Source organism: Bombina bombina, chromosome 6 (genome assembly GCF_027579735.1).
Source record: "Bombina bombina isolate aBomBom1 chromosome 6, aBomBom1.pri, whole genome shotgun sequence".
NCBI classification, from domain to species: Eukaryota; Metazoa; Chordata; class Amphibia; order Anura; family Bombinatoridae; genus Bombina; species Bombina bombina.
The window spans coordinates 1,102,395,182-1,102,422,865 of NC_069504.1; the positions used below are offsets into that span (position 1 = coordinate 1,102,395,182).

Below are 27,684 nucleotides of genomic sequence, written 5' to 3' on the forward strand. Positions count from 1 at the left end.
TCCCTTGGTACTGCCATATACCCTAATACAAAGTGCCACACTAACGCCTCCTGTGCCACGGTTATCCCTTGGTACTGCCATATACCCTAATACACAGTGGCACGCTAACGCCTCCTGTGCCACGGTTATCCCTTGGTACTGCCATATACCCTAATACACAGTGCCACACTAACGCCTGCTGTGCCACGGTTATCCCTTGGTACTGCCATATACCCTAATACACAGTGCCACACTAACGCCTCCTGTGCCACGGTTATCGCTTGGTACTGCCATATACCCTAATACACAGTGCCACACTAACGCCTGCTGTGCCACGGTTATCCCTTGAATACAAAGTGCCACACTAACGCCTCCTGTGCCACGGTTATCCCTTGGTACTGCCATATACCCTAATACACAGTGCCACACTAACGTCTGCTGTGCCACGGTTATCCCTTGGTACTGTCATATACCCTAATACACAGTGCCAAACTAACGCCTGCTGTGCCACGGTTATCCCTTGGTACTGCCATATACCCCAATACACAGTGCCACACTAACGCCTCCTGTGCCACGGTTATCCCTTGGTACTGCCATATACCCTAATACACAGTGCCACACTAACGCCTCCTGTGCCACGGTTATCCCTTGGTACTGCCATATACCCTAATACACAGTGCCACACTAACGCCTGCTCTGCCACGGTTATCCCTTGGTACTGCCATATACCCTAATACACAGTGCCACACTAACGCCTCCTGTGCCACGGTTATCCCTTGGTACTGCCATATAACCTAATACAAAGTGCCACACTAACGCCTGCTGTGCAACGGTTATCCTTTGGTACTGCCATATACCCTAATACACAGTGCCACACTAACGCCTGCTGTGCCACGGTTATCCCTTGGTACTGCCATATAACCTAATACACAGTGCCACACTAACGCCTGCTGTGCCACGGTTATCCCTTGTTACTGCCATATACCCTAATACAAAGTGCCACACTAACGCCTGCTGTGCCAAGGTTATCCCTTGGTACTGCAATATAACCTAATACACAGTGCCACACTAACGCCTCCTGTGCCACGGTTATCCCTTGTTACTGCCATATAACCTAATACAAAGTGCCACACTAACGCCTGCTGTGCCATGGTTATCCCTTGTTACTGCCATATATCCTAATACAAAGTGCCACACTAACGCCTGCTGTGCCACGGTTATCCCTTGTTACTGCTATATACTCTAATACAAAGTGCCACACTAACGCCTGCTGTGCCACGGTTATCCCTTGGTACTGCCATATAACCTAATACACAGTGCCACACTAACGCCTGCTATGCCACGGTTATCCCTTGGTACTGCCATATAACCTAATACAAAGTGCCACACTAACGCCTACTGTGCCACGGTTATCCCTTGTTACTGCCATATACCCTAATACAAAGTGCCACACTAACGCCTGCTGTGCCACGGTTATCCATTGTTACTGCCATATAACCTAATACACAGTGCCACACTAACGCCTACTGTGCCACGGTTATCCCTTGTTACTGCCATATACCCTAATACAAAGTGCCACACTAACGCCTGCTGTGCCACGGTTATCCCTTGGTACTGCCATATACCCTAATACAAAGTGCCACACTAACGCCTACTGTGCCACGGTTATCCCTTGGTACTGCCATATACCCTAATACACAGTGCCACACTAACGCCTGCTGTGCTACGGTTATCCCTTAGTACTGTCATATACCCTAATATACTGTACAGTGCCACACTAACGCCTGCTGTGCCACGGTTATCCCTTGGTACTGCCATATACCCTAATACAAAGTGCCACACTAACGCCTGCTGTGCCACGGTTATCCCTCGGTACTGCCATATACCCTAATACAAAGTGCCACACTAACGCCTGCTGTGCCACGGTTATCCCTTGGTACTGCCATATAGCCTAATACTCAGTGCCACACTAACGCCTGCTGTGCCACGGTTATCCCTTGTTACTGCCATATACCCTAATACACAGTGCCACACTAACGCCTGCTGTGCCACGGTTATCCCTTGGTACTGCCATATAACCTAATACACAGTGCCACACTAACGCCTGCTGTGCCACGGTTATCCCTCGGTACTGCCATATAACCTAATACAAAGTGCCACACTAACGCCTGCTGTGCCACGGTTATCCCTCGGTACTGCCATATACCCTAATACACAGTGCCACACTAACGCCTGCTGTGCCACGGTTATCCCTTGTTACTGCCATATAACCTAATACAAAGTGCCACACTAACGCCTGCTGTGCCACGGTTATCCCTTGTTACTGCCATATACCCTAATACAAAGTGCCACGCTTACACCTTTTTTCCCACTGCTACCTCTCAGTGCTGCCACATAACCCAGCAAATAACATTGCACTCACCTTGTTTGGCTCCAAAATAAAGACTGAGGTATTAAATCTGGACGGTGTCCATTGGTTTGATATGCTGACCTTCACGTTACTGAAGGACTTTCTAGAGGCGTGCAGCAGCGCATAGCTGAGAAGGAGAACAGATGGTATTAAGTACAGAAATACAGAGTGTATATGAGACGCAATGGTCACTATCAACACTGACCCTTAAAATAATACATTTTTATTATTAAAAAAAACACTATATTTTGCTGTTCTCAGCTCTGAAAAACGACTGCTTTGGCGTCACTTTGCAGCACTAAGTATGCCTGTAAAACCTGCCGCATGTGGAGGCAAGTACTACGCATGCGTTACTGCACATGCACAGTGAGTGCTGGGGAAAATAAATACATCACTTTTATTTTCTTTTAAAAGGTTATTATACAAAAATGTCATGAAAATTTACATCTGTTACAAATCTGTTGGAAAAGAAAATAAACAAAACATAAAAGTCGTTTATAATGAATACTCTAGTATCTGTTACATAATTCCAGCTAATCCATTGAACTCCCAACGTTCTATTGGTGGAGAAGAACATGCCTTGTAAAGACTATAAAAAAATGTCGATCCATTCAGAATAAAGAAATAAAATGAGTCAGCACTAATTGCCTGAAATGCAAGTCTGTCAAAAGATCTGAGATAAGGGAGCAGTCAGCAGAGGCTTAGATACAAGTGAATCACAGAGGTAAAAAGTTGGTTATGCAAAACTGGGGAATGGTAAATAAAAGGGATTGTCTATCTTTTTAAACAATAACATTTTTGGAGTTTACTGTCCCTTTAACTATTTTACAGAGCAGGAGCTGCATAAGGCAAATACTTGACAGATACTTAATAGCTGTTTATACTTAAAGGGACACTATACCCAAACATTTTCTTTCATGATTAAGGTAGAGAATACAATTTTAAACAACCTTCCAATTTACTTCTATTACCTAAGTTGCTTCATTCTTTAGATATACTTTAATGAAGAAATAGCAATGCACACGGTGAACCAATCACAGGAGGCATCTATGTGCAGCTACCAATCAGCAGCTACTAAGCATATCTAGATATGCTTTTCAGCAAAGAATATCAAGAGAATGAAGCAAAATAGATAATAGAAGTAAATTAGAAGGTTGTTTATAATTGTATGCTCTTACTAAATCGTGAAAGAAAAAAATTGGGTTTCATGTCCCTTTAAAACAAACTAGAAACTGTGCAGATTAGCCATTAAAGAATTGTTATATAAAGATGTTCGAAAAAGCTTAAAATGTTAAAGTTTGTAAATAGAGCACAAATCCCTCACTGATCACTGCGTTATTATGTACAACTATGAGTATGATGTGCACTACACAAACACACTAATCCAGAGCAAATAATACTTTATTATATCCCATATTTTCATGCCAGGTGGTTTGTACCATAATGCCCATTCTTAAAAGAACAGGGGTAGACGCCCAAGTCATTTTGCCCTCAAATATAATAGATCAATGACCAATCAAATAGTTCACTTTAAACGCATATCAAGACTTTGATAAGGCAGGTATTCAGGTGTTCTTCCTTTGATGAAAAAAGGAAAGGCAGCACTCCAACAATCCTTTAATAAAACATTTATTTTTTACTAAGACAACGTTAAAAGCGTGCACAAAACGGCAATCACAGTGAGAGGAGGAGGCCGAGTCCTGACAAATGCACACAAACTTTATAAACATGTATGCGCTATACAAGTATAGTAACTGGGTATGCAACATCAACACATTAAAATCAAAACTGTACAATACAAATGTATATCTGTAATTAAATTCATTACTACAAATGCATGTGTTGCATCAAATTCTGAAAGTTAACCTCAATTTGTCCGGAATGGTAAGAATATTATCATGACACCGCAACCACAGAAGCATAAGTGTTGTTAGACTGAAAATAATCACATAAAATAAAATATTACTTTTTATATATTTCCTCAAAATGTGTATATTCAAGCCTGCTAGTGTGAATGTGGATCATGACAGATGAATAAAGTTCTTCATAAGAGAAACACTAAAAGCTCTTATATGTCCCAATATGAACATATTAATATGCTATTGAGAAAGGTTTTAACAAGAAATCCACAACAATAAGACACAAAATGATATAAAATTTGTGGTTAATAAAGAATGACAACAGGATACATTCACATAACTATTCAATGGCCATAACAGATGTGTGCTGTAGAATACACCATTACATTGTTCAATAATGAAGAAACTCCAGTGAATATATTACATAATATGTGTATATTGATCATAGTAATAACAAATATTATTATTGTGCATATTCATTATTATTCCACAAATAGCTAATGTCCCATTCCTTATTAAGTCCTAGAGGTGCCCTGGTGTCTAATTTCACCTCTAAGGGGCTTTCTAGCTAGATCAATAACTAACAGTGAGTTTAGACTCATTAGTAAAATGAAAACAATTAATATGTTTTGCTACACTGGAGTCCTTATTGTAATTTTTAATGTCCCTCTTGTGTTTACCTATCCTTGACCTTAAGGCATGTGTAGTCTGTCCTACATACTGTTCATGGCACAGTGTACACTCAAGCAGGTAAATCACAAAGGTGGTAGCACAATTAGCGTAGTGCTCAATTTTAAAATTCTGCTTTGTGACAGAACTGCAAAAGTCCACACCAGATGAAATCACTTGACAAGTGAGACGATTCCTGGGCAAACAGTTAAAGGGACAGTCTACACCAACATTTTTCTTATTTAAAAAGATAGATAATCCCTTTATTACCCATTCCCTGTTTTTGCATAACCAACACAGTTATATTAATATACTTTTTACCTCTGTGATTACCTTGTATGTAAGCCTTTGCAGACAGCCTCCCTATCTAAGTGCCTTTGACAGACATGCAGTGTAGTCAATCAGTGAAGACTCCTAAATAACTTCACGGGAGTGAGCACAATGTTATCTATATGACACATGTGAACTAGCACAGTCTAACAATGAAAAAGTTTCAAAATGCTCTGAGCTAGGAGGCGGTTTTCAACTGTTTAGAAATCAGTTTGAGCCTAGCTAGGTTTAGCTTTTCAAAAATACCACCAAGGGAACAAAGCAAATTTGATGATAAAAGTAAATAGGAAAGTTATTTAAAATTGCATACCCTATCTGAATTATGAAAGTTTAGTTTTGACTTTACTGTCCCTTTAAAGGTGCCTTTTTTAGACAACCAATTGTTTTCTTCCCAAGTTATTATTAACCATACTAGGGGAAAGCCTGTTGGCAAGTGCGGGCGCTTTCTTAGAAACAAATTTGACTTTGTCTGCCACATCTGACAATATTTCATCCCCCTTCAATACGGATACGGTTTTTTTTTAATAATGTTACATAGTTCATTATATTGTAATGAAAATTCCGTTGAGAAAACTATTGTCTCATTATTGAATGTAGATTTCTTAGGAGTGTAACCAATCATATGGAAATTAGTAGACTCTGACATCTTCCTGACATTATTGCAAATCATACCCCTTGCACTTAATCTATCTTTAAGCTTATCCGCCTGAAGGTTAAATAACTCATCCGAGCCAGCACATTCTAAGTATAAAACCCGCACAGTTTTGTAAGTATATAGTGAAAAGCATCTATACTAAACTATACAGTATATCTACAAGCATGAGTGTTTAATATCCAGTAATTACTGTACAAATACTGTATACATTGCACACTAAAATAACTGGAAACATTTTACCAATACAGCCTTACAATAGAGTTCTCAACAGATCTGTCGCTAAAGCCCCTTATTGCCATTGCCCTTATTGCCATGGTACAATAAAATATCACTGTGTAGTATATCTGTGCATACAAAGAAAGCAAACTACCACTGAAGGGATTATGGGTAACAATATGCAAACGAGGTTCTAAAAGGGGACAGTAAACACCTACAGAATAACATATTAGTCAAGTCTTAAAGGGACAGTCAAATAAAAAAAAAAAACTTTCATGATTCAGTTAGGGCATGTAATTTTAAACAACTTTCCAAATTTACTTTTATCACCAATTTTGCTTTGTTCACTTGGTATTCTTAATTGAAAGATAAGCCTAGGAGCTTCATATGCTAATTTCTTAGACCTTGAAGACCGCCTCTAATCTAAAAGCATTTTGACCATTTTCACCACTAGAGGGCGTTAGTTTATGTGTTTCATATAGATAACATTGAGCTTACGCATGTGAAGCTCCTAGGAGTGAGCACTGATTGGCTAAAATGCAAGTCTGTCAAAAGAACTGAAATAAGGGGCCAGTTTGCAGAGGCTTAGATACAAAGTACTTACAGAGGTAAAACGTGTATTATTATAACTGTGTTGGTTATGTAAAACTGGGGAATGGGTAATAAAGGAATTATCTAACTATTTAAAGGGACATTCCAGCCAAAATTGGAATTAACATGGATGCATTTCGGTTTTAAATAGAAGCATTTTTGTAATATACATCTATTAGCAAAAATGCTTCTAATAAAAGCTATAGCTGTTTAAAAAGTGCATTTAAGGGGGCGGAGTCTACTCTCAAAGCGGCAAGATGTGTCTAAATGAAGCTCTCTGAGTTTAAGCTAATTTTTTGCAGTTAGGTCATAGCAAAATATGCAGAATATTTTCTTAATATATCAGACTGCATCTGTGTATGGTTGGAGCCTTGATTTACCTCAAGAGTGGATTCCCTGACTAGGTTATTGCCTATGCTCTTTGGGATCAGCTGCGTGACAGACATTCTCACAGGCCTGGAAGCCATATTGTAAGCTGCTACATCCACGCAGTCGGATTGTCACGAATATAAAGCTCTGTGGGAGTCACGGAACGCAGGTCTGGGACTGCCGCATTATTACCCCCCCCCCCATTACCGGGGTTACGGGATCCTATAACAGGATATTGAGAATTGCTTGTGCTTCCCCCTGAGGAAATCATCAGCAACGATAGCGTCTGAGGCGCTTAGGCACTGGACAAAAAATTTATCATTTTTCCCTTTTAAAACCAACATTCCAGCCCTGGTGAAGGCAATGCCACCCCTAAGCCCGCCTGCTAAACTTTCCTCGGCAATGCTAAAAGACCCAGCTGAAGTCCCGGTAGTGACCGAGACGCAACCGCAAGCTTCCAGGCAACAAGAGATAGCTGAGGCAGAGGCAGTCTGTGTGGAAGTAATAGTCGGAACCCCGTACTCAGACTTGACTCACCTCTCCTATTGCGGTAAAGACATTAGTGAGCCGGGCCAGGAGTCCCATAGCGGTACAGTGTCGGTGGGGGTACTGAAACAGCTAGAGACTCGACCGATCTACATTGCTCTGGAGCTTTGGGCCACAACTGAGAGAGCTTCCACTGCACATTGCCGCCTATCCCTGGTAACAGCGAGAACGAATGTCCGACTGCCTGGATGGAGTAACACTCGGGGAACTTTCTGCCAGCCATTGCTCAGTACAAGCACCCTTTTCTCCTGCTGGACTTTTGACCCTGGGGCCTTTTGGTCACGACCCCATGCAGGATTTGGTCCACCCGTACATGTCACTGAAGGAAGAAGTATGTCAGCACTGGATATCAGTAAGTCCTACTTCACATTTGCCTTTTGCCCTGGGTGACCTAATTTCATCCTGCCGTTGGTGGCCTTACCCTGTACTGGGACTAGCTCTCAGGAGTGGACTGCGGTTAATACAGCGTTAAGCTGTGAGAACCCTTTGGACACCATAGGAACGTCTATTGCCTATGTCTTGCTTAACGTATGTCAATGCTAAAGCTCTGTATCCTAACACTTACTTTGCTCCTTCTTGAGAGCCTGTTGTGCATAGGCTTTGTGAGAGGGATAGAGTGAGGCCATTGTTATTTAGAACAAAGCTAGAGTATCAACTGCATGCCCTCATGTTTTTAATGTAACCTTTATTGTCCCTGCTGAGAGCCCATTAGCTTTTTTATCACACAAAATACCTTTGTAATAGCTGTACCTGATGTTTATCCCAGTTCATTTAGGAACCAGTTGTTTGTGCTCATTATATATAGGCTTTTCTCTGTGTGTTCTGCTTGATCACTATACATAAAATAACAGAATTTATGTTTACCTGATAAATTACTTTCTCCAACGGTGTGTCCGGTCCACGGCGTCATCCTTACTTGTGGGATATTCTCTTCCCCAACAGGAAATGGCAAAGAGCCCAGCAAAGCTGGTCACATGATCCCTCCTAGGCTCCGCCTACCCCAGTCATTCGACCGACGTTAAGGAGGAATATTTGCATAGGAGAAACCATATGGTACCGTGGTGACTGTAGTTAAAGAAAATAAATTATCAGACCTGATTAAAAAACCAGGGCGGGCCGTGGACCGGACACACCGTTGGAGAAAGTAATTTATCAGGTAAACATAAATTCTGTTTTCTCCAACATAGGTGTGTCCGGTCCACGGCGTCATCCTTACTTGTGGGAACCAATACCAAAGCTTTAGGACACGGATGACGGGAGGGAGCAAATCAGGTCACCTAAATGGAAGGCACCACGGCTTGCAAAACCTTTCTCCCAAAAATAGCCTCAGAAGAAGCAAAAGTATCAAACTTGTAAAATTTGGTAAAAGTGTGCAGTGAAGACCAAGTCGCTGCCCTACATATCTGATCAACAGAAGCCTCGTTCTTGAAGGCCCATGTGGAAGCCACAGCCCTAGTGGAATGAGCTGTGATTCTTTCGGGAGGCTGCCGTCCGGCAGTCTCGTAAGCCAATCTGATGATGCTTTTAATCCAAAAAGAGAGAGAGGTAGAAGTTGCTTTTTGACCTCTCCTTTTACCGGAATAAACAACAAACAAGGAAGATGTTTGTCTAAAATCCTTTGTAGCATCTAAATAGAATTTTAGAGCGCGAACAACATCCAAATTGTGCAACAAACGTTCCTTCTTTGAAACTGGTTTCGGACACAGAGAAGGTACGATAATCTCCTGGTTAATGTTTTTGTTAGAAACAACTTTTGGAAGAAAACCAGGTTTAGTACGTAAAACCACCTTATCTGCATGGAACACCAGATAAGGAGGAGAACACTGCAGAGCAGATAATTCTGAAACTCTTCTGGCAGAAGAAATTGCAACTAAAAACAAAACTTTCCAAGATAATAATTTAATATCAACGGAATGCAAGGGTTCAAACGGAACCCCCTGAAGAACTGAAAGAACTAAATTGAGACTCCAAGGAGGAGTCAAAGGTTTGTAAACAGGCTTAATTCTAACCAGAGCCTGAACAAAAGCTTGAACATCTGGCACAGCAGCCAGTTTTTTGTGAAGTAACACCGACAAGGCAGAAATCTGTCCCTTCAGGGAACTTGCAGATAATCCTTTTTCCAATCCTTCTTGAAGGAAGGATAGGATCCTAGGAATCTTAACCTTGTCCCAAGGGAATCCTTTAGATTCACACCAACAGATATATTTTTTCCAAATTTTGTGGTAAATCTTTCTAGTTACAGGCTTTCTGGCCTGAACAAGAGTATCGATAACAGAATCTGAGAACCCTCGCTTCGATAAAATCAAGCGTTCAATCTCCAAGCAGTCAGCTGGAGTGAAACCAGATTCGGATGTTCGAACGGACCCTGAACAAGAAGGTCTCGTCTCAAAGGTAGCTTCCAAGGTGGAGCCGATGACATATTCACCAGATCTGCATACCAAGTCCTGCGTGGCCACGCAGGAGCTATCAAGATCACCGACGCCCTCTCCTGATTGATCCTGGCTACCAGCCTGGGGATGAGAGGAAAGGGCGGGAACACATAAGCTAGTTTGAAGGTCCAAGGTGCTACTAGTGCATCCACTAGAGCCGCCTTGGGATCCCTGGATCTGGACCCGTAGCAAGGAACTTTGAAGTTCTGACGAGAGGCCATCAGATCCATGTCTGGAATGCCCCACAGCTGAGTGACTTGGGCAAAGATTTCCGGATGGAGTTCCCACTCCCCCGGATGCAATGTCTGACGACTCAGAAAATCCGCTTCCCAATTTTCCACTCCTGGGATGTGGATAGCAGACAGGTGGCAGGAGTGAGACTCCGCCCATAGAATGATTTTGGTCACTTCTTCCATCGCTAGGGAACTCCTTGTTCCCCCCTGATGGTTGATGTACGCAACAGTTGTCATGTTGTCTGATTGAAACCGTATGAACTTGGCCCTTGCTAGCTGAGGCCAAGCCTTGAGAGCATTGAATATCGCTCTCAGTTCCAGAATATTTATCGGTAGAAGAGATTCTTCCCGAGACCAAAGACCCTGAGCTTTCAGGGATCCCCAGACCGCGCCCCAGCCCATCAGACTGGCGTCGGTCGTGACAATGACCCACTCTGGTCTGCGGAATGTCATCCCTTGTGACAGGTTGTCCAGGGACAGCCACCAACGGAGTGAGTCTCTGGTCCTCTGATTTACTTGTATCTTCGGAGACAAGTCTGTATAGTCCCCATTCCACTGACTGAGCATGCACAGTTGTAATGGTCTTAGATGAATGCGCGCAAAAGGAACTATGTCCATTGCCGCCACCATCAACCCGATCACTTCCATGCACTGAGCTATGGAAGGAAGAGGAACGGAATGAAGTATCCGACAAGAGTCTAGAAGTTTTGTTTTTCTGGCCTCTGTTAGAAAAATCCTCATTTCTAAGGAGTCTATAATTGTTCCCAAGAAGGGAACCCTTGTTGACGGGGATAGAGAACTCTTTTCCACGTTCACTTTCCATCCGTGAGATCTGAGAAAGGCCAGGACAATGTCCGTGTGAGCCTTTGCTTGAGGAAGGGACGACGCTTGAATCAAAATGTCGTCCAAGTAAGGTACTACAGCAATGCCCCTTGGTCTTAGCACAGCTAGAAGGGACCCTAGTACCTTTGTGAAAATCCTTGGAGCAGTGGCTAATCCGAAAGGAAGCGCCACGAACTGGTAATGTTTGTCCAGGAATGCGAACCTTAGGAACCGATGATGTTCCTTGTGGATAGGAATATGTAGATACGCATCCTTTAAATCCACCGTGGTCATGAATTGACCTTCCTGGATGGAAGGAAGAATAGTTCGAATGGTTTCCATCTTGAATGATGGAACCTTGAGAAACTTGTTTAAGATCTTGAGATCTAAGATTGGTCTGAACGTTCCCTCTTTTTTGGGAACTATGAACAGATTGGAGTAGAACCCCATCCCTTGTTCTCTTAATGGAACAGGATGAATCACTCCCCTTTTTAACAGGTCTTCTACACAATGTAAGAATGCCTGTCTTTTTATGTGGTCTGAAGACAACTGAGACCTGTGGAACCTCCCCCTTGGGGGAAGTCCCTTGAATTCCAGAAGATAACCTTGGGAGACTATTTCTAGCGCCCAAGGATCCAGAACATCTCTTGCCCAAGCCTGAGCGAAGAGAGAGAGTCTGCCCCCCACCAGATCCGGTCCCGGATCGGGGGCCAACATTTCATGCAGTCTTGGTAGCAGTGGCAGGTTTCTTGACCTGCTTTCCTTTGTTCCAGCCTTGCATTGGTCTCCAAGCTGGCTTGGCTTGAGAAGTATTACCCTCTTGCTTAGAGGACGTAGCACCTTGGGCTGGTCCGTTTCTACGAAAGGGACGAAAATTAGGTTTATTTTTTGCCTTGAAAGGCCGATCCTGAGGAAGGGCGTGGCCCTTACCCCCAGTGATATCAGAGATAATCTCTTTCAAGTCAGGGCCAAACAGCGTTTTCCCCTTGAAAGGAATGTTAAGTAGCTTGTTCTTGGAAGACGCATCAGCCGACCAAGATTTCAACCAAAGCGCTCTGCGCGCCACAATAGCAAACCCAGAATTCTTAGCCGCTAACCTAGCCAATTGCAAAGTGGCGTCGAGGGTGAAAGAATTAGCCAATTTGAGAGCATTGATTCTGTCCATAATCTCCTCATAAGGAGGAGAATCACTATCGACCGCCTTTATCAGCTCATCGAACCAGAAACATGCGGCTGTAGCGACAGGGACAATGCATGAAATTGGTTGTAGAAGGTAACCCTGCTGAACAAACATCTTTTTAAGCAAACCTTCTAATTTTTTATCCATAGGATCTTTGAAAGCACAACTATCCTCTATGGGTATAGTGGTGCGTTTGTTTAAAGTAGAAACCGCTCCCTCGACCTTGGGGACTGTCTGCCATAAGTCCTTTCTGGGGTCGACCATAGGAAACAATTTTTTAAATATGGGGGGAGGGACGAAAGGAATACCTGGCCTCTCCCATTCTTTATTAACAATGTCCGCCACCCGCTTGGGTATAGGAAAAGCTTCTGGGAGCCCCGGCACCTCTAGGAACTTGTCCATTTTACATAGTTTCTCTGGGATGACCAACTTGTCACAATCATCCAGAGTGGATAATACCTCCTTAAGCAGAATGCGGAGATGTTCCAACTTAAATTTAAATGCAATCACATCAGGTTCAGCCTGTTGAGAAATGTTCCCTGAATCAGTAATTTCTCCCTCAGACAAAACCTCCCTGGCCCCATCAGACTGGGTTAGGGGCCCTTCAGAGATATTAATATCAGCGTCGTCATGCTCTTCAGTATCTAAAACAGAGCAGCCGCGCTTACGCTGACAAGTGTTTATTTTGGCTAAAATGTTTTTGACAGAATTATCCATTACAGCCGTTAATTGTTGCATAGTAAGTAGTATTGGCGCGCTAGATGTACTAGGGGCCTCCTGAGTGGGCAAGACTCGTGTAGACGAAGGAGGGAATGATGCAGTACCATGCTTACTCCCCTCACTTGAGGAATCATCTTGGGCATCATTGTCATTATCACATAAATCACATTTATTTAAATGAATAGGAATTCTGGCTTCCCCACATTCAGAACACAGTCTATCTGGTAGTTCAGACATGTTAAACAGGCATAAACTTGATAACAAAGTACAAAAACGTTTTAAAATAAAACCGTTACTGTCACTTTAAATTTTAAACTGAACACACTTTATTACTGCAATTGCAAAAAAACATGAAGGAATTGTTCAAAATTTATCAAATTTTCACCACAGTGTCTTAAAGCCTTAAAAGTATTGCACACCAAATTTGGAAGCTTTAACCCTTAAAATAACGGAACCGGAGCCGTTTTAAACTTTAACCCCTTTACAGTCCCTGGTATCTGCTTTGCTGAGACCCAACCAAGCCCAAAGGGGAATACGATACCAAATGACGCCTTCAGAAAGTCTTTTCTAAGTATCAGAGCTCCTCTCACATGCGACTGCATGCCATGCCTCTCAAAAACAAGTGCGCCACACCGGCGCGAAAATGAGGCTCTGCTTATGCTTTGGGAAAGCCCCTAAGGAATAAGGTGTCTAATACAGTGCCTGCCGATATTATTATATCAAAATACCCAGATAAAATGATTCCTCAAGGCTAAATATGTGTTAATAATGAATCGATTTAGCCCAGAAAAAGTCTACAGTCTTAATAAGCCCTTGTGAAGCCCTTATTTACGATCGTAATAAACATGGCTTACCGGATCCCATAGGGAAAATGACAGCTTCCAGCATTACATCGTCTTGTTAGAATGTGTCATACCTCAAGCAGCAAGAGACTGCACACTGTTCCCCCAACTGAAGTTAATTGCTCTCAACAGTCCTGTGTGGAACAGCCATGGATTTTAGTTACGGTTGCTAAAATCATTTTCCTCATACAAACAGAAATCTTCATCTCTTTTCTGTTTCTGAGTAAATAGTACATACCAGCACTATTTCAAAATAACAAACTCTTGATTGAATAATAAAAACTACAGTTAAACACTAAAAAACTCTAAGCCATCTCCGTGGAGATGTTGCCTGTACAACGGCAAAGAGAATGACTGGGGTAGGCGGAGCCTAGGAGGGATCATGTGACCAGCTTTGCTGGGCTCTTTGCCATTTCCTGTTGGGGAAGAGAATATCCCACAAGTAAGGATGACGCCGTGGACCGGACACACCTATGTTGGAGAAATTAAAATTAAACAGGAGCGCTATAGCTAAAGGTGAGGATGGAAGTGAAGTAAATAGTCAAACTTTGTGAATGTAAAAACTACACAAATTACGTGTTAAACATCAATATTGTTATAAAATGATGGGAAAGTGTCAAATGCTTAGTGGTAAAGTGATTCGTGCATACTGTGAATATTCAAAAAAAGATGATATAAAAAACAAAATAAACTAAAGTAAAATAGTGACAAGTAAAGTGTAATTTTAGCAAGGCTCTGCCTAAAAATTCTTATTTAATGCAACATACGCAAAAAACACAGTAAAAACACAATGTACTAAAAAACGGACGTCTCCGTATATAACTAAATATGCCAATACACCGACAATGTCAAAATGTATCTCCTTATGTTCAGAGAAGGGATAAAACAGTCCAAGTAAAAGTTATTAAGTGGATAGGTGATACAGTCTTACCCCCAAACAATTGCAGCTTTTGATAAAGGAAAAAAGAAAATTACCGCCGTAGCGGAAGTGACGTCACTTATAGGGGCGCTGGCCTGATAGAGCACTCCGATTGGTTCCTGTTGCGATCGCTCTCAGGTATCGGCTTCTTAGTTCCACAGTAGCAAGGTATCCGCTCTTTTTGTGCCCAAATGCACGCAGGATACTATTAACGGCTGTTATATATTAAATGCAGCTGTTAGAGTAGAGGCAAAGTTCCATTTATAACCTTCAATAAGGCTTATAATGTCGGTACATAAACAAGTACCAGGAAGATGCAAAATTCAAAGTTCCACAGACGACAAGCAGCATCAATCTGTAACAGCAATTGGTGGCTGTGAAATACTCCTTGAAGTTAAAAGTTAGCAACAAACATCAACGCGTTTCTCCCTCTGCAGGGCTTTCTCTGTGGAACTTTGAATTTTGCATCTTCCTGGTACTTGTTTATGTACCGACATTATAAGCCTTATTGAAGGTTATAAATGGAACTTTGCCTCTACTCTAACAGCTGCATTTAATATATAACAGCCGTTAATAGTATCCTGCGTGCATTTGGGCACAAAAAGAGCGGATACCTTGCTACTGTGGAACTAAGAAGCCGATACCTGAGAGCGATCGCAACAGGAACCAATCGGAGTGCTCTATCAGGCCAGCGCCCCTATAAGTGACGTCACTTCCGCTACGGCGGTAATTTTCTTTTTTTCCTTTATCGAAAGCTGCAATTGTTTGGGGGTAAGACTGTATCACCTATCCACTTAATAACTTTTACTTGGACTGTTTTATCCCTTCTCTGAACATAAGGAGATACATTTTGACATTGTCGGTGTATTGGCATATTTAGTTATATACGGAGACGTCTGTTGTTTAGTACATTGTGTTTTTACTGTGTTTTTTGCGTATGTTGCATTAAATAAGAATTTTTAGGCAGAGCCTTGCTAAAATTACACTTTACTTGTCACTATTTTACTTTAGTTTATTTTGTTTTTTATATCATCTTTTTTGAATATTCACAGTATGCACGAATCACTTTACCACTAAGCATTTGACACTTTCCCATCATTTTATAATAATATTGATGTTTAACACGTAATTTGTGTAGTTTTTACATTCACAAAGTTTGACTATTTACTTCACTTCCATCCTCACCTTTAGCTATAGCGCTCCTGTTTAATTTTAATATTTTATCTATTCTTACACACCTATACTAGGGACTTTTTAGGTATATCAGGAGTTTGGTGTTTTTACCCTGCGCTTTTTAATCTACATTTTTAGAATGATCACTATACATGCCTATGTCCCAGGGGGGTATACAAACTGAAGGGTTATTTTACTGTACCTTACTGAAACTTGACTTGAACTGTCCTAGGATGTGTATAGCAAAGTGCAACTATACTATGTTTATATGTGGGGTGCTATCTCTCCCTATCAGCGGCCGGGATGGGCGAATGCGGTCCCTACCATAAATTTACTGCTCAAGTCTGCACATTACCATTGCCAGAGTGTCAAATTCTGCAACCAGTACTTATTTATATCTCCCACCCCTGCCCCATATACCACATATCGCTCCTACAAAGAAATAAGCTCCCAGATTCCCCAATTTTCTTTTGGTACTCTTGATTTTTCCTAGCCGGCTCTAGCCTGACATCACCTCTAATTTATTCCTCAGCTTAGGTGGTCATATATAAAGGCACCAATGTTTAAGTTGGTTATCATACAGTGTTAATGTTCATATATTCTAGTTATCTTATTTGAAGGTCCAAGAGTGGCCTTATTGAAGTAGAACCCTCCTTATCTGCGCCCTTACTATTTCATGTGGGCCCAAAAGTGGCCTATTAGTACCAGAGGAGGTCAACATCACCATACAAAAAAGAGGTTCCAGTTACCTTGGCCTACTTTATGCTGTACTTTTATGTAATTGTTAATGTTTATCATTTTTCTTGCTGTGTGGTTTATTTTAACACCTGTAACCTTGCAGCTAAGGTAATCTGCCAATATTTGTACATGTATCTGTTAACCTCAATAAAAAAAAACTGTTTTAAAATTAAAAAGTGCATTTAAGTATGCGCCGTGCACCAGCATTTTAAACACATCACTTGTTCCGAGAGCTTAAGGCGCTTGTACCATCTGGGAATGACTCCATTTGTTAATTGCTGACATGATACAAGCCCCAACGGCATTCTTAGCAGCTGCAGTATTTAAAATGCTGGTGCACTGAGAATATCTAACTATGACTCACATGCATGTGCAGAGAAAAATGCTAACACTAAAACAGTGATAACTTTTACTAGAATCATTTTTGCTAATACATGTATAATGCAAATGTTTCTATTCAAAGATTTAATTAATCTATGTAAATTTAAGTTTTGACCGGAATGTCCCTTTAAACAACAAAAATTCTGGTGTTGACTGTCCCTTTAACATTTTAAAAAAAATTTAACACATTAATATATTTTTTTACTCCAATTGGCCAAACTCTACCCCACCATTAGCCTTATTTGGAGGAGCCAATCAGAGCTTTAGTCCACAGACAACAAGGCTAGTCGCTGTCAAAGTTAGTATAAAATGCATTGTTTTACAGGTGTTTTCACTTGTAAAGTTTATATAGTATGTACATTTTTTATTTTTTCATAAAAAGGAAATTTATGCTTACCTGATAAATTGATTTCTTCTACGATACGACAAGACCACAGATTCATCCTTACTTGTGGGATATTATCCTCCTGCTAACAGGAAGTGGCAAAGAGCACCACAGCAGAGCTGTCTATATAGCTCCTCCCTTGACTCCACCCCCCAGTCATTCGACCGAAGGTATAGGAAGAGAAAGGAAAAGCTAAAAAAGGTGCAGAGGTGACTGAAGTTTTTTTAAAAAAAATAAAAATAAATACGGTCTTAAAATGACAGGGCGGGCCGTGGACTCGTCGTATCGTAGAAGAAATCAATTTATCAGGTAAGCATAAATTTCCTTTTCTTCTACAAGATACGACGAGTCCACGGATTCATCCTTACTTGTGGGATACAATACCAAAGCAACAGGACACGGATGAACGGGAGGGACAAGACAGATACCTAAACGGAAGGTACCACTGCTTGAAGAACCTTTCTCCCAAAAATAGCCTCAGAAGAAGCAAAAGTATCAAATTTGTAAAATTTGGAAAAAGTATGAAGGGAGGACCAAGTCGCTGCCTTACAAATCTGTTCAACAGAAGCATCGTTTTTAAAAGCCCATGTGGAAGCCACAGCTCTAGTGGAATGAGACGTAATTTTTTCAGGAGGCTGCTGTCCAGCAGTCTCGTATGCCAGGCGGATGATGCTTTTCAGCTAAAAAAAGAGAGAGGTAGCCGTAGCTTTTTGACCCCTACGTTTTCCAGAATAAACAATGAATAGAGAAGATTTTTGACGGAAATCTTTGGTCGCTTGTAAGTAAAACTTCAAGGCACGAACCACGTCCAAGTTATGTAACAGACGTTCCTTCTTAGAAGAAGGATTAGGACACAAGGAAGGAACAACAATTTCCTGATTAATATTCTTATTTGAAACAACCTTAGGAAGGAATCCAGGTTTAGTACGCAAAACCACCTTATCAGAATGGAAAATAAGATAAGGTGAATCACATTATAACGCAGAAAGCTCAGAAACTCTTCGAGCAGAAGAGATAGCAACTAAAAACAAAACTTTCCAAGATAACAGCTTAATATCTATGGAATGCATTGGTTCAAACGGAACCCCTTGAAGAACATTAAGAACTAAATTCAAACTCCATGGCGGAGCAATAGGTTTAAACACAGGCTTGATTCTGATTAAAGCCTGACAAAAAGACTGATCGTCTGGGACATCCGCCAGACGCTTGTGTAGTAAAATTGACAAAGCAGAAATTACCCTCTACAGGAACATTAAAGCAAAAAAACTTAACTTGCTAAATAACGACACCTGCACCTCGCCACAGCTCTACTGTGGCGCCTACCTGCCCCCAGAGAACTGTCAAACGAATCGACACCAATCCGGATAGTGTAAAACACAGATAGGGCCCAACCGTAGCTAATGTCTGCTGACTCCTTCAGAGTAAATTGCGCGTCTGAGGCGCGAAAATAGGCCCCGCCCACAATGGACGTCACACTAATAATTTCAACTACCGCATGGGAAGCGGTTATAAACAGCCATGTGGTCCCCAATAAATAAATACACCAAACGATATGTCCTTTTCTCAGCAATAAAAAACGACTTATCCTCTATAATAAATAGTAAAAATGCCCCAGTGTCTGTATTCCATGCTGCGTATCTACTTGAGCTGCATGTGTCAGAAAAAACACCCAAGAGAAACAGTAACACCCTTATTGATTACAGGACTACTGCTTACCCTGTTCCCATTATAAGGAACCAAATCAGCCAGTTCTGATATATTAAATTTCCTCAGAAGTAAAGGGCTGAAACATACCTCAAATGCTGCTTGTTGCATGAGACCGTCCTCCACACTGAAGAATTTTCTCATATTACCTTCAGATCTGTGGGAACTATAATTGATCTTAGTAACTGCTGCTAAAATCATCAATTTTCAGGGGGAAATCTTCTGCCATATCCACCCTGAGAAAAATAGTACTCACCGGTACCATTTAAAATAAAAAAACATCTTGATTGAAGAAATTAAAACTATAATTTTATCACCACTATCACTTTACCCTTCCTATTACTAGCATAGGCAAAGAGAATGACTGGGGGGTGGAGTCAAGGGAGGAGCTATATAGACAGCTCTGCTGTGGTGCTCTTTGCCACTTCCTGTTAGCAGGAGAATAATATCCCACAAGTAAGGATGAATCCGTGTACTCGTCGTACCTTGTAGAAGAAATAAGATGAGTGTTATAGGAAGTAAATATTCTATATAATGCACATGTGCAAGAGAGATTTTACGTCTCAACTGATCTGATTTTGTTTTGGATATAGTTTCTCCTAGTTTATAGCATGTCACAAATAAGGCACAGCATCCGCTAGTAGTTTATAGCATGTCACAAATAAGGCACAGCACCCGCTAGTAGTTTATAGCATGTCACAAATAAGGCACAGCATCCGCTAGTAGTTTATACTGCAGTGCTTGACGAATATGTTCAAAAATTAGGAGCCAGTAAGAATATTTAGGAGCCAGGCATATTTTTTAGGAGCCAGACAGTTGGATTTGTATATAGATATATGGAGAATAACCAAAAAGGTTAGGAGCCAGGGGTAAAATTCTAGGAGCCAGTGGTTCCCAGGCTCCTGGGTTTGTCGAGCCCTGGTTTATAGCATGTCACAAATAAGGCACAGCATCCGCTAGTAGTTTATAGCATATCACAAATAAGGCACAGCATCCGCTAGTAGTTTATAGCATGCCACAAATAAGGCACAGCATCAGCTAGTAGTTTATAGCATGTCACATATAAGGCACAGCATCCGCTAGTATAAGCCACAGATTGCCACAAGATGTACACATGTTCTTGAGTAGAGGCGAAGAACACACACATTGTCTGCTTCCATGGCGAAATGGAAAAAAGATGTCTTTGTATAGAGGTATAATTGATGTTTGACAAAGCTACCTATGTACCCAGTACATTATAAAGTAATTTGTTAATGAATACAGTAAGGGAGAGAATCTATTCTTATCTGGCAAGTACAAACTTACGTAAAACAAGAGTGGGTATAAAGGAGAGTTACTCTCAAACTGCTGCAGCTACTAAGAAGCCTGGACAGGAAGATCGCAAAACGCGTTTGGTCAATCTTCCTTCAAAGACTGCATTGTTTTATATATTACAGTCACCAGTAGTAAAATAAATAGGTAACGCCACTGGGGTCATCATAAAGCTTTTCAGACCTACTCTACTTCTTTCTTGGATTCCACACTTAAGGTTTGATTATATTTCAGTTTAAAAGATTTAGACAAATTTCTATGAACATTTTAGAATTTTGTAAGAAAACTGAATATGAATATTTGCATTTCAGGGGGAACTGGGACGTCATAGACCATTGAGAAAGGTGATGTCTTTGTGCAAGAGAAGTTGTATGTCAGATTGCTGGTGTGTCAATGCAGCTCACATTTATAGACAGGAAGATGCGCCAGCTCAAGAGGATATTTCCTAAGAGAACCTGCATCGGTCCCACTGCAAACAATGGTACATTTAGCTAATGCTCTGTCATTGATTTACATCATGCAATTTGTTATGGTCTCTTAACACCACTTAGGTCATTATGTATCTAAAAGTAAGGGATTTCACTTTTGCTCCTGCTCTGTATAAACTAGTCGTATTATTATTATGCTTTCTTTTAGATGTGTATCCCTGTCCACCAATGTGAGATCTGTCCTTATCAACCAGTAAGTAATCTGTCCCTAAGGATGAGTTTACTTGAAAACTTGCATTACCTGTTAGTTTCAAATTCAGAGATATATATATTTAAATAATGTTATTTCATAAGCGTGACAGAATTATTTTGCCTTTATTATGATCTAGCGCCCCGCCAATGTCTGATATCTTTTAATTTTCCCAGAGCCAGACAGTGTAGCTAATTAAAAAGAAGCGGTAACAGTTCTATAGCCAATAACAGGGCATGCTTCCGCTTTATCTTCAGTGACGATCTTGCATACTCAGATAGATCCATCACACCAGAATAAATATCTAAAAATTGTGTTCTGATTGGCTGTACTGCTCTGCGAAAATGAAAAGAAACTCACAAGGAAGATGGACTGCTGGTGATTCATATTACAGACACACAAAGGGGGGGGGGGGGGGGGTAACATTTATATTTAAAACACATTTGAGCAGCAGAAGCACCATCAACACAATTTTAGGGATATGAAACCAAAACAATATTTTTGTGATTCAGACAGAGAATACCATTTTAAAAACGTTTCCAATTTACTTCTATTACCAAATTTGCTTTGTTCCCTTGATATTCTTGTGTTGAAGAGATACCTAGATAGGCATCTGGAGCACTAAATGGCAGGAAATAGTGCTACCATCTAGTGCTCTTGCAAATGGATAACATTGTTGCAAAACCGCCACCAGTGCTCCATAAATGGGTTGGCTCCTAAGCATATGTCCCTGCTTTTCAAAAAAAGATACTAAAAGAACAAAAACAAATTGATAATAGAAATAAATGATATGCTCTTTGGTTTCATATCAATCAATCTGATAATATAAACCCACTAAAAGGCAGTAAATCATAGTGTTTCAGGAAATTGCACAATAACACTTTAGTGCATTACATATTTCTGCATATCGACTGTATAAATGCTTTAAGAGCTAATGCTCAGAGTATGAAACCTTAAACCCTACCTGAAGAAGGTCAGTAGGAAAACCACCAAGTGATGATGCGTGTACTTGGATAGGAATCCCCCCCGTGCAGACGCCCTCCTTGTAATGCCTGGAAAGTCCATGATGGCGAAAGTTCAAACCACAGACCACAGGTTCCGTTACCACTTCCCGCAACCGCAGGAGCTGCGCGTCAGGTCAGTATATCTAGTGCAGGGAAACATGTAAAGTATGAGTCACGGGAGAGAACAAAAGTGTGCATCTCTGCGTATGTAAAGAGGAAGTGCTTACATCCCAGCATGACTGATTTATTCATATCTACTAATATGTATCTCCAATTAAAGGGACGATCCAAAGCAAACATTAAATGCTCTAATTTGTTATTATTAATAATATCAGGTATTTGTAGAGCGCCAACAGATTCCGCAGAGCTGTAAACATAGTTGGTATACAGCATAGTTTTTGCAGGGATCAAGTGGGTAGAGGGCCCTGCCGAGAGTTTACTGTTGTAGTCAGCTCTTATGAAGGCGATCTGCAAACAGCTGGGCTCATTGGCTTACATTCTAAGGGGTTCAAGGGGAAAGCAATGGAGTTAGGAAAGGTTAGTGTCGGTTGTATGCATCCCTGAATAGTAGAGTTTTTAGGGAGCGCTTGAAGCTGTTAAAACTAGGGGAGAGTCTTGTGGAGCGAGGCAGGGAGTTCCACAAGATCGGGGCCAGTCTGGAGAAGTCCTGTAAATGGGAATGTGAGGAAGTAACAAGAGAGGAGGAGATCCTGAGCTGATCAAAGGGGACGGGAGGGAGAGTATCTGGAGACAAGTTCTGAAATGTAGGGGGGAGCAGTGCAGTTGAGAGATTTGTATGTCAGAGTGAGGATTTTGTGTTTAATCCTAGAGGCAAGAGGGAGCCAGTGAAGGGATTGGCAGAGAGGCGCAGCAGATGAAGAACGAAGAGCAATAATGGATTGTAAAGGAGCTATGCGGCAGCTAGGTAGACCAGAGAGGACAGAGTTGCAGTAGTCAAGGCTGGAAAGGATGAGAGAGTGGATTAAAATCTTAGTTGTATCTTGTGTAAGGAAATGTCTAATTTTAGAGATGTTTTTAAGGTGGAAGCGGCAGGCTTTAGCCAAGGACTAAATGTGAGGAGTGAAGGAAAGATCTGAGTCAAGTGTGACCCCAAGACATCGGGCATGCGGGGTAGGGGTAATGATGGAATTATTATAGAAATTTAGAAATTATTATAGAAATATAGAAATTTTGGGTGTGGAGACATTAGAAGAAGGGGGAAAAATAAGGAGTTCAGTTTTGGAGAGATTTAGCTTAAGGTAGTGAGAGGACATCCAAGATGAGATATGAGAAAGACAGTTAGGGACACGGGTTAGTAAGGAAGGAGGTAGGTCTGGTGCAGAGAGGTAGATTTGGGTGTCATCGGCATACAAATGATATTGAAACCCATGGGACTTTATTAAGGAACCTAATGATGACGTGTAGATTGAAAAGAGAAGGGGACCAAGGACAGAGCCTTGAGGTACCCCAACAGAAAGTGGTAACGGGGCAGAGGATGCTCCGGAGAAGGCTACACTAAATGTACGGTTAGTCAGATAGGAAGAGAACCACAAGAGAGCTGTGTCGCAGATGCCGAAGGATTGGAGGGTTTGGAGCAGAAGAGGGTGGTCAACCGTGTCAAAGGCTGCAGACAGGTCAAGGAGGATACCCAGAGAGAAGTGGCCTTTGGATTTTGCTGTAAGTAGGTCGCAGATTGCAGTGGGTCAAGAAGAGAGTTTAGTGTAAGGAAATGGGATAGATGTGTGTATACTAGCTTTTCGAGGAGCTTTGAGGCAAGAGGGAGTAGGGAGATAGGGCGGTAGTTGGATGGGGAGGTTGGATTGAGGGAAGTTTTTTTGAGGATAGGTGTGACCAGTGCATGTTTTTGAGATGAGGGAAATATACCAGTGCTGAGGGAGAGGTTGAAAATGTGTGCGAGTATGGGGGTAAGGGTAGAAGAGAGGGAGGGGAGTAGCTGTGAGGGGATGGGGTCGAGGGGACAGGTAGTGAGGTGGGAAGACAGTATAAGGGCAGAAACTTCGTCCTCGTTAACAGGGGCAAAAGAGCTACATTTTTGGATATTTGGGTTTTGGATGATTGTGAGCTTTTGAGGGGGTGGGAGATTGGTAGTATGTTGAGAGCTGATTTCACTTCTGATGGAGTCAATTTTGTTATTGAAGTGCTGGCAAAATCTTGAGCTGAGAGAGAGGTTGTATTAGGAGGTGGGGGTGGGCGGACAAGAGTATTGAACGTGGAGAACAGATGTTTTGGGTTAGAGGAAAGAGTAGAGATGAGATTAGAGAAGTATTGTTGCTTATAAAAGATTAAGGGCAGAATAGTAGGAGTTCAGGATAAACTTATAGTGAAGAAAGTCAGCTGAACTCCGAGATTTCCTCCAGTGTCGCTCAGCAGTACGGGAACATCTGCGTAGGTACTGTGTCAGAGGAGTATGCCAGGGCTGAGGATGAGAGTGTGGTTTCTGAGCTATGGTTGGAGGGGCCAGATTGTCAATGACAGATGTAAGGGTGGAGTTATACTGGCAGACAGATTGGCCAGGGCAGGAAAAGGAGGTGATGGATGAGAGGAGAGGTTTGAGAGAGCTAGCGAGCTGTTGCAGATCTAATGACTTAGTGCTTCTGTGAAGTTTGGTGTGAGGGGTAGAGGGAGGGGGAGTTGTAGGAAGGGAAGTGATGTTGCAAGTTAGGAGATGATGGTCAGAGAGAGGAAAAGGGGAGATTGTTAAATTTGAGATAGTGCATCGATAGGTGAAAATCAGATCAAGGGAATGACCATCTTTGTGAGTGGGAGAGTCATTCCATTGTGACAAACCGAAAGAGGAAGTGAGTTGAAGAAGTTGTTTTGCAGAGTAGGCAGTGGGATTATCAAGAGGGATTTTGAAGTCGCCAATAATGAGGGCAGGGGTGTCTGAGGAAAGGAAATAAGGAAGCCAGACAGCAAAGTGATCTAAAAATTGAGTTGGGGAGCCAGGGGGCGGTATATGACTGCAAAACGTATAGAGAGGGGAGAGAATAAATGAATCAGGTGTGCTTCAAATTAAGAAAATGTGAGTGAAGAGAAGGGCTGTATTTGTTGAAAGATGCAACGAGAGGAAAGTAAAATACCGACACCACCTCCTTGTCTATTGCCAGAACTAGGAGTGTGGCTGAAATGGAGACCCCCGTGTGACAGTGCAGCAGTGGATGCTGTGTCTGAAGCAGAGAGCCAGGTTTCGGTAAGAGCCAGAAGGTTAAGAGAGTGGGAGATAAAGAGATCATGGATAGAAGTGAGCTTGTTGCAAACAGCGCAAGAGTTCCAGAGTGCACAAGTGAAGGGGGAGGTGGTTTTATATGTAAGAGGAATGCGATTAAGGTTACCAGAGTTTTGTTTATGAAGTCTATTGAAAGGCACACAAGGATGTGAAAGGCTAGGCTAATTTGTTAGAGCACGTAATTTTTTGAGTTCCTTTCTGTGTGTTTAACCCCCAAAATAGGGATTAAACTTAACCCCTTAAGGACCTGGCCTTTAAGACTAAAACGTCCCCAAAAGGCCAGAGAATGTTTAGCATTTTTGCCATCACTACATTTAAACAGAGCCTTTTTTTATATTTACCTATCAAAACTATATTTATTTTTTTAGTAGACAACCCAAAGTATTGATCTAGGCCCATTTTGGTATATTTTATGCCACCATTTCACCGCCAAACGCAATCAAATAAGAAAAATCGTTCACTTTTTCACAAACTTTAGGTTTCTCACTGAAATTATTTACAAACAGCTTGTGCAATTATGGCACAAATAGTTGTAAATGCTTCTCTGGGATCCCCTTTGTTCAGAAATAGCAGACATCAATGACTTTCGAATTGCTTTTTGGTAATTAGGCCGCTAAATGCAGCTGCGCACCACACTTGTATTATGCCCAGCAGTGAAGGGGTTAATTAGTTAGCTTGTAGGGATAATTTTAGCTTTAGTGTATAGGTTACCCTCCCACCTGACACATCCCACCCCCAGATCCCTCCCTAATCCCTCTCAAACAGCTCTCTTCCCTCACCCACCCAACAATGGTCACCCCCATCTTAAAGTGACGGACCATTTTGATGAATTAGTGCCCGGTTTTTAATAAACCTATTAATAACAAGGGCACTTTAATTCAACAAAATTGACATTTCACTGTTTTCTTCAAAAAAAACTTACCTTTTAATCCTGGCAGCCGCTCCAGCACTTCCTCCACCCATCGCAAGCCGTCTTCGCGGGTCCAAAATGACGAATCCAGCTTCCTTCAATTCACAGCGTTTGCATCAGGCCAAGAGGAAGCCTGATTCGTCATTTCTGATGTCTGCAGAGGCTTCCGACGGCCGGGGGAATCGCTGGATCGGCATTCAGGATTAAAAGGTACGTTTTTGAAGAAAACAGTGAAATGTCAATTTTGATTAATTAAAGTGCCCTTGTTTTTAATAGGTTTATTAAGAACCGGGCACTAATTGATCAAAATGGACCTTCACTTTAAGTACTGGCAGAACGTCTGCAAGTACTAAAATAAAAGGCTTTTTTTAATATATTTTTTTCTGCAGTGTAGGATCCCCCTTTAACCCCCAACCTCCCTGACCCCCCCCCCCCAAACAGCTCTCTAAACCCCCCCTCTACCTATTAGCCACCATCTTAGGTACTGGCAGCTGTCTGCCAGAACCCAGTTTGCTATAATTTTATTTATTTGGCAAACAAAAACGTTATTTTTCTGTAGTGCAGCTGCCCCCCCGCCCTCATTACCATACCCTCAGATCGCTTTGCCACCCTCTAACCCACTTTCCACTATAGTAACCCCACTCCATGCTCCCCCCTTTCCCGTCACTGCCGCTCTACTTTTTTTTTTTCTGTAGCGTAGCGGTCCCGCATCTCCCAGTCTGCATATTATTAATATAAAGTGAAATGTTTTGCAGCTCTTATCTATTAAAGCCAATTAGGAACATATATGTAGCAGGGTTAGCCTTGAGAAGTCAAAAAGGTGCATTTCAAGTTCTGAGAACTAAAGGTGATAGAGACAATTTAGAGTGAGTGCACCTGAAAGTGACGATAATATATATTGCTCAAACCCTAAGAATTACAGTTGTTCCTTCAAACAACTGTCTAAAGAATATGGGAAGGTACAGATAAGGGGAGCTAGAATAAGATTTTAAAGTTAACTGAGTAAATGTATGACTGGTGAAGTATTTATGTGAATGCGATATGCAATGATAGAGCTGTAGAGGCTCAGTCTTGATTAGAAGAGTTCATTTTTAAGTAGAGAATTATAATGTTAAAAATTGTGTTGTAAAAATTATATATAATTAGAAAAATGGTGATTCCAATTTTTGTTAATAAAAATAGTGTAGTGGTATGGACATAAATCAATATTTATAGTGACTAGATGTGCTATTATTTCGATAAATCAATGTGCTGGTTATACAATTTGCATAAACAGAATACTACTTTTTCATACTATTAGAAATAAGAATAAAGATAATAAAGATAAGATGTGCATTTATATAAAATATAATACATTTATTGCTGATATAGACAGTGTAAAAAT

The 27,684-nt window shown here is 41.3% G+C and overlaps 1 protein-coding gene across 2 annotated transcripts in view; it reads right to left on the reverse strand.

Moving 5' to 3' along the window:
* The window catches only part of SLC37A3 (solute carrier family 37 member 3), a 176,853-nt gene that overhangs the window by 122,992 nt on the left and 26,177 nt on the right, over positions 1-27,684 (reverse strand). For both annotated transcript variants that reach the window (XM_053719032.1, XM_053719031.1), the window contains exons 2-3: positions 22,104-22,286; positions 2,402-2,516 (exon numbers count right to left, since the gene is read on the reverse strand). In XM_053719032.1, coding sequence (XP_053575007.1) covers positions 2,402-2,516; positions 22,104-22,204 — 216 coding nt within the window. In that variant the 5' untranslated portion in view covers positions 22,205-22,286. The remainder of the gene's footprint in view (positions 1-2,401; positions 2,517-22,103; positions 22,287-27,684) is intronic.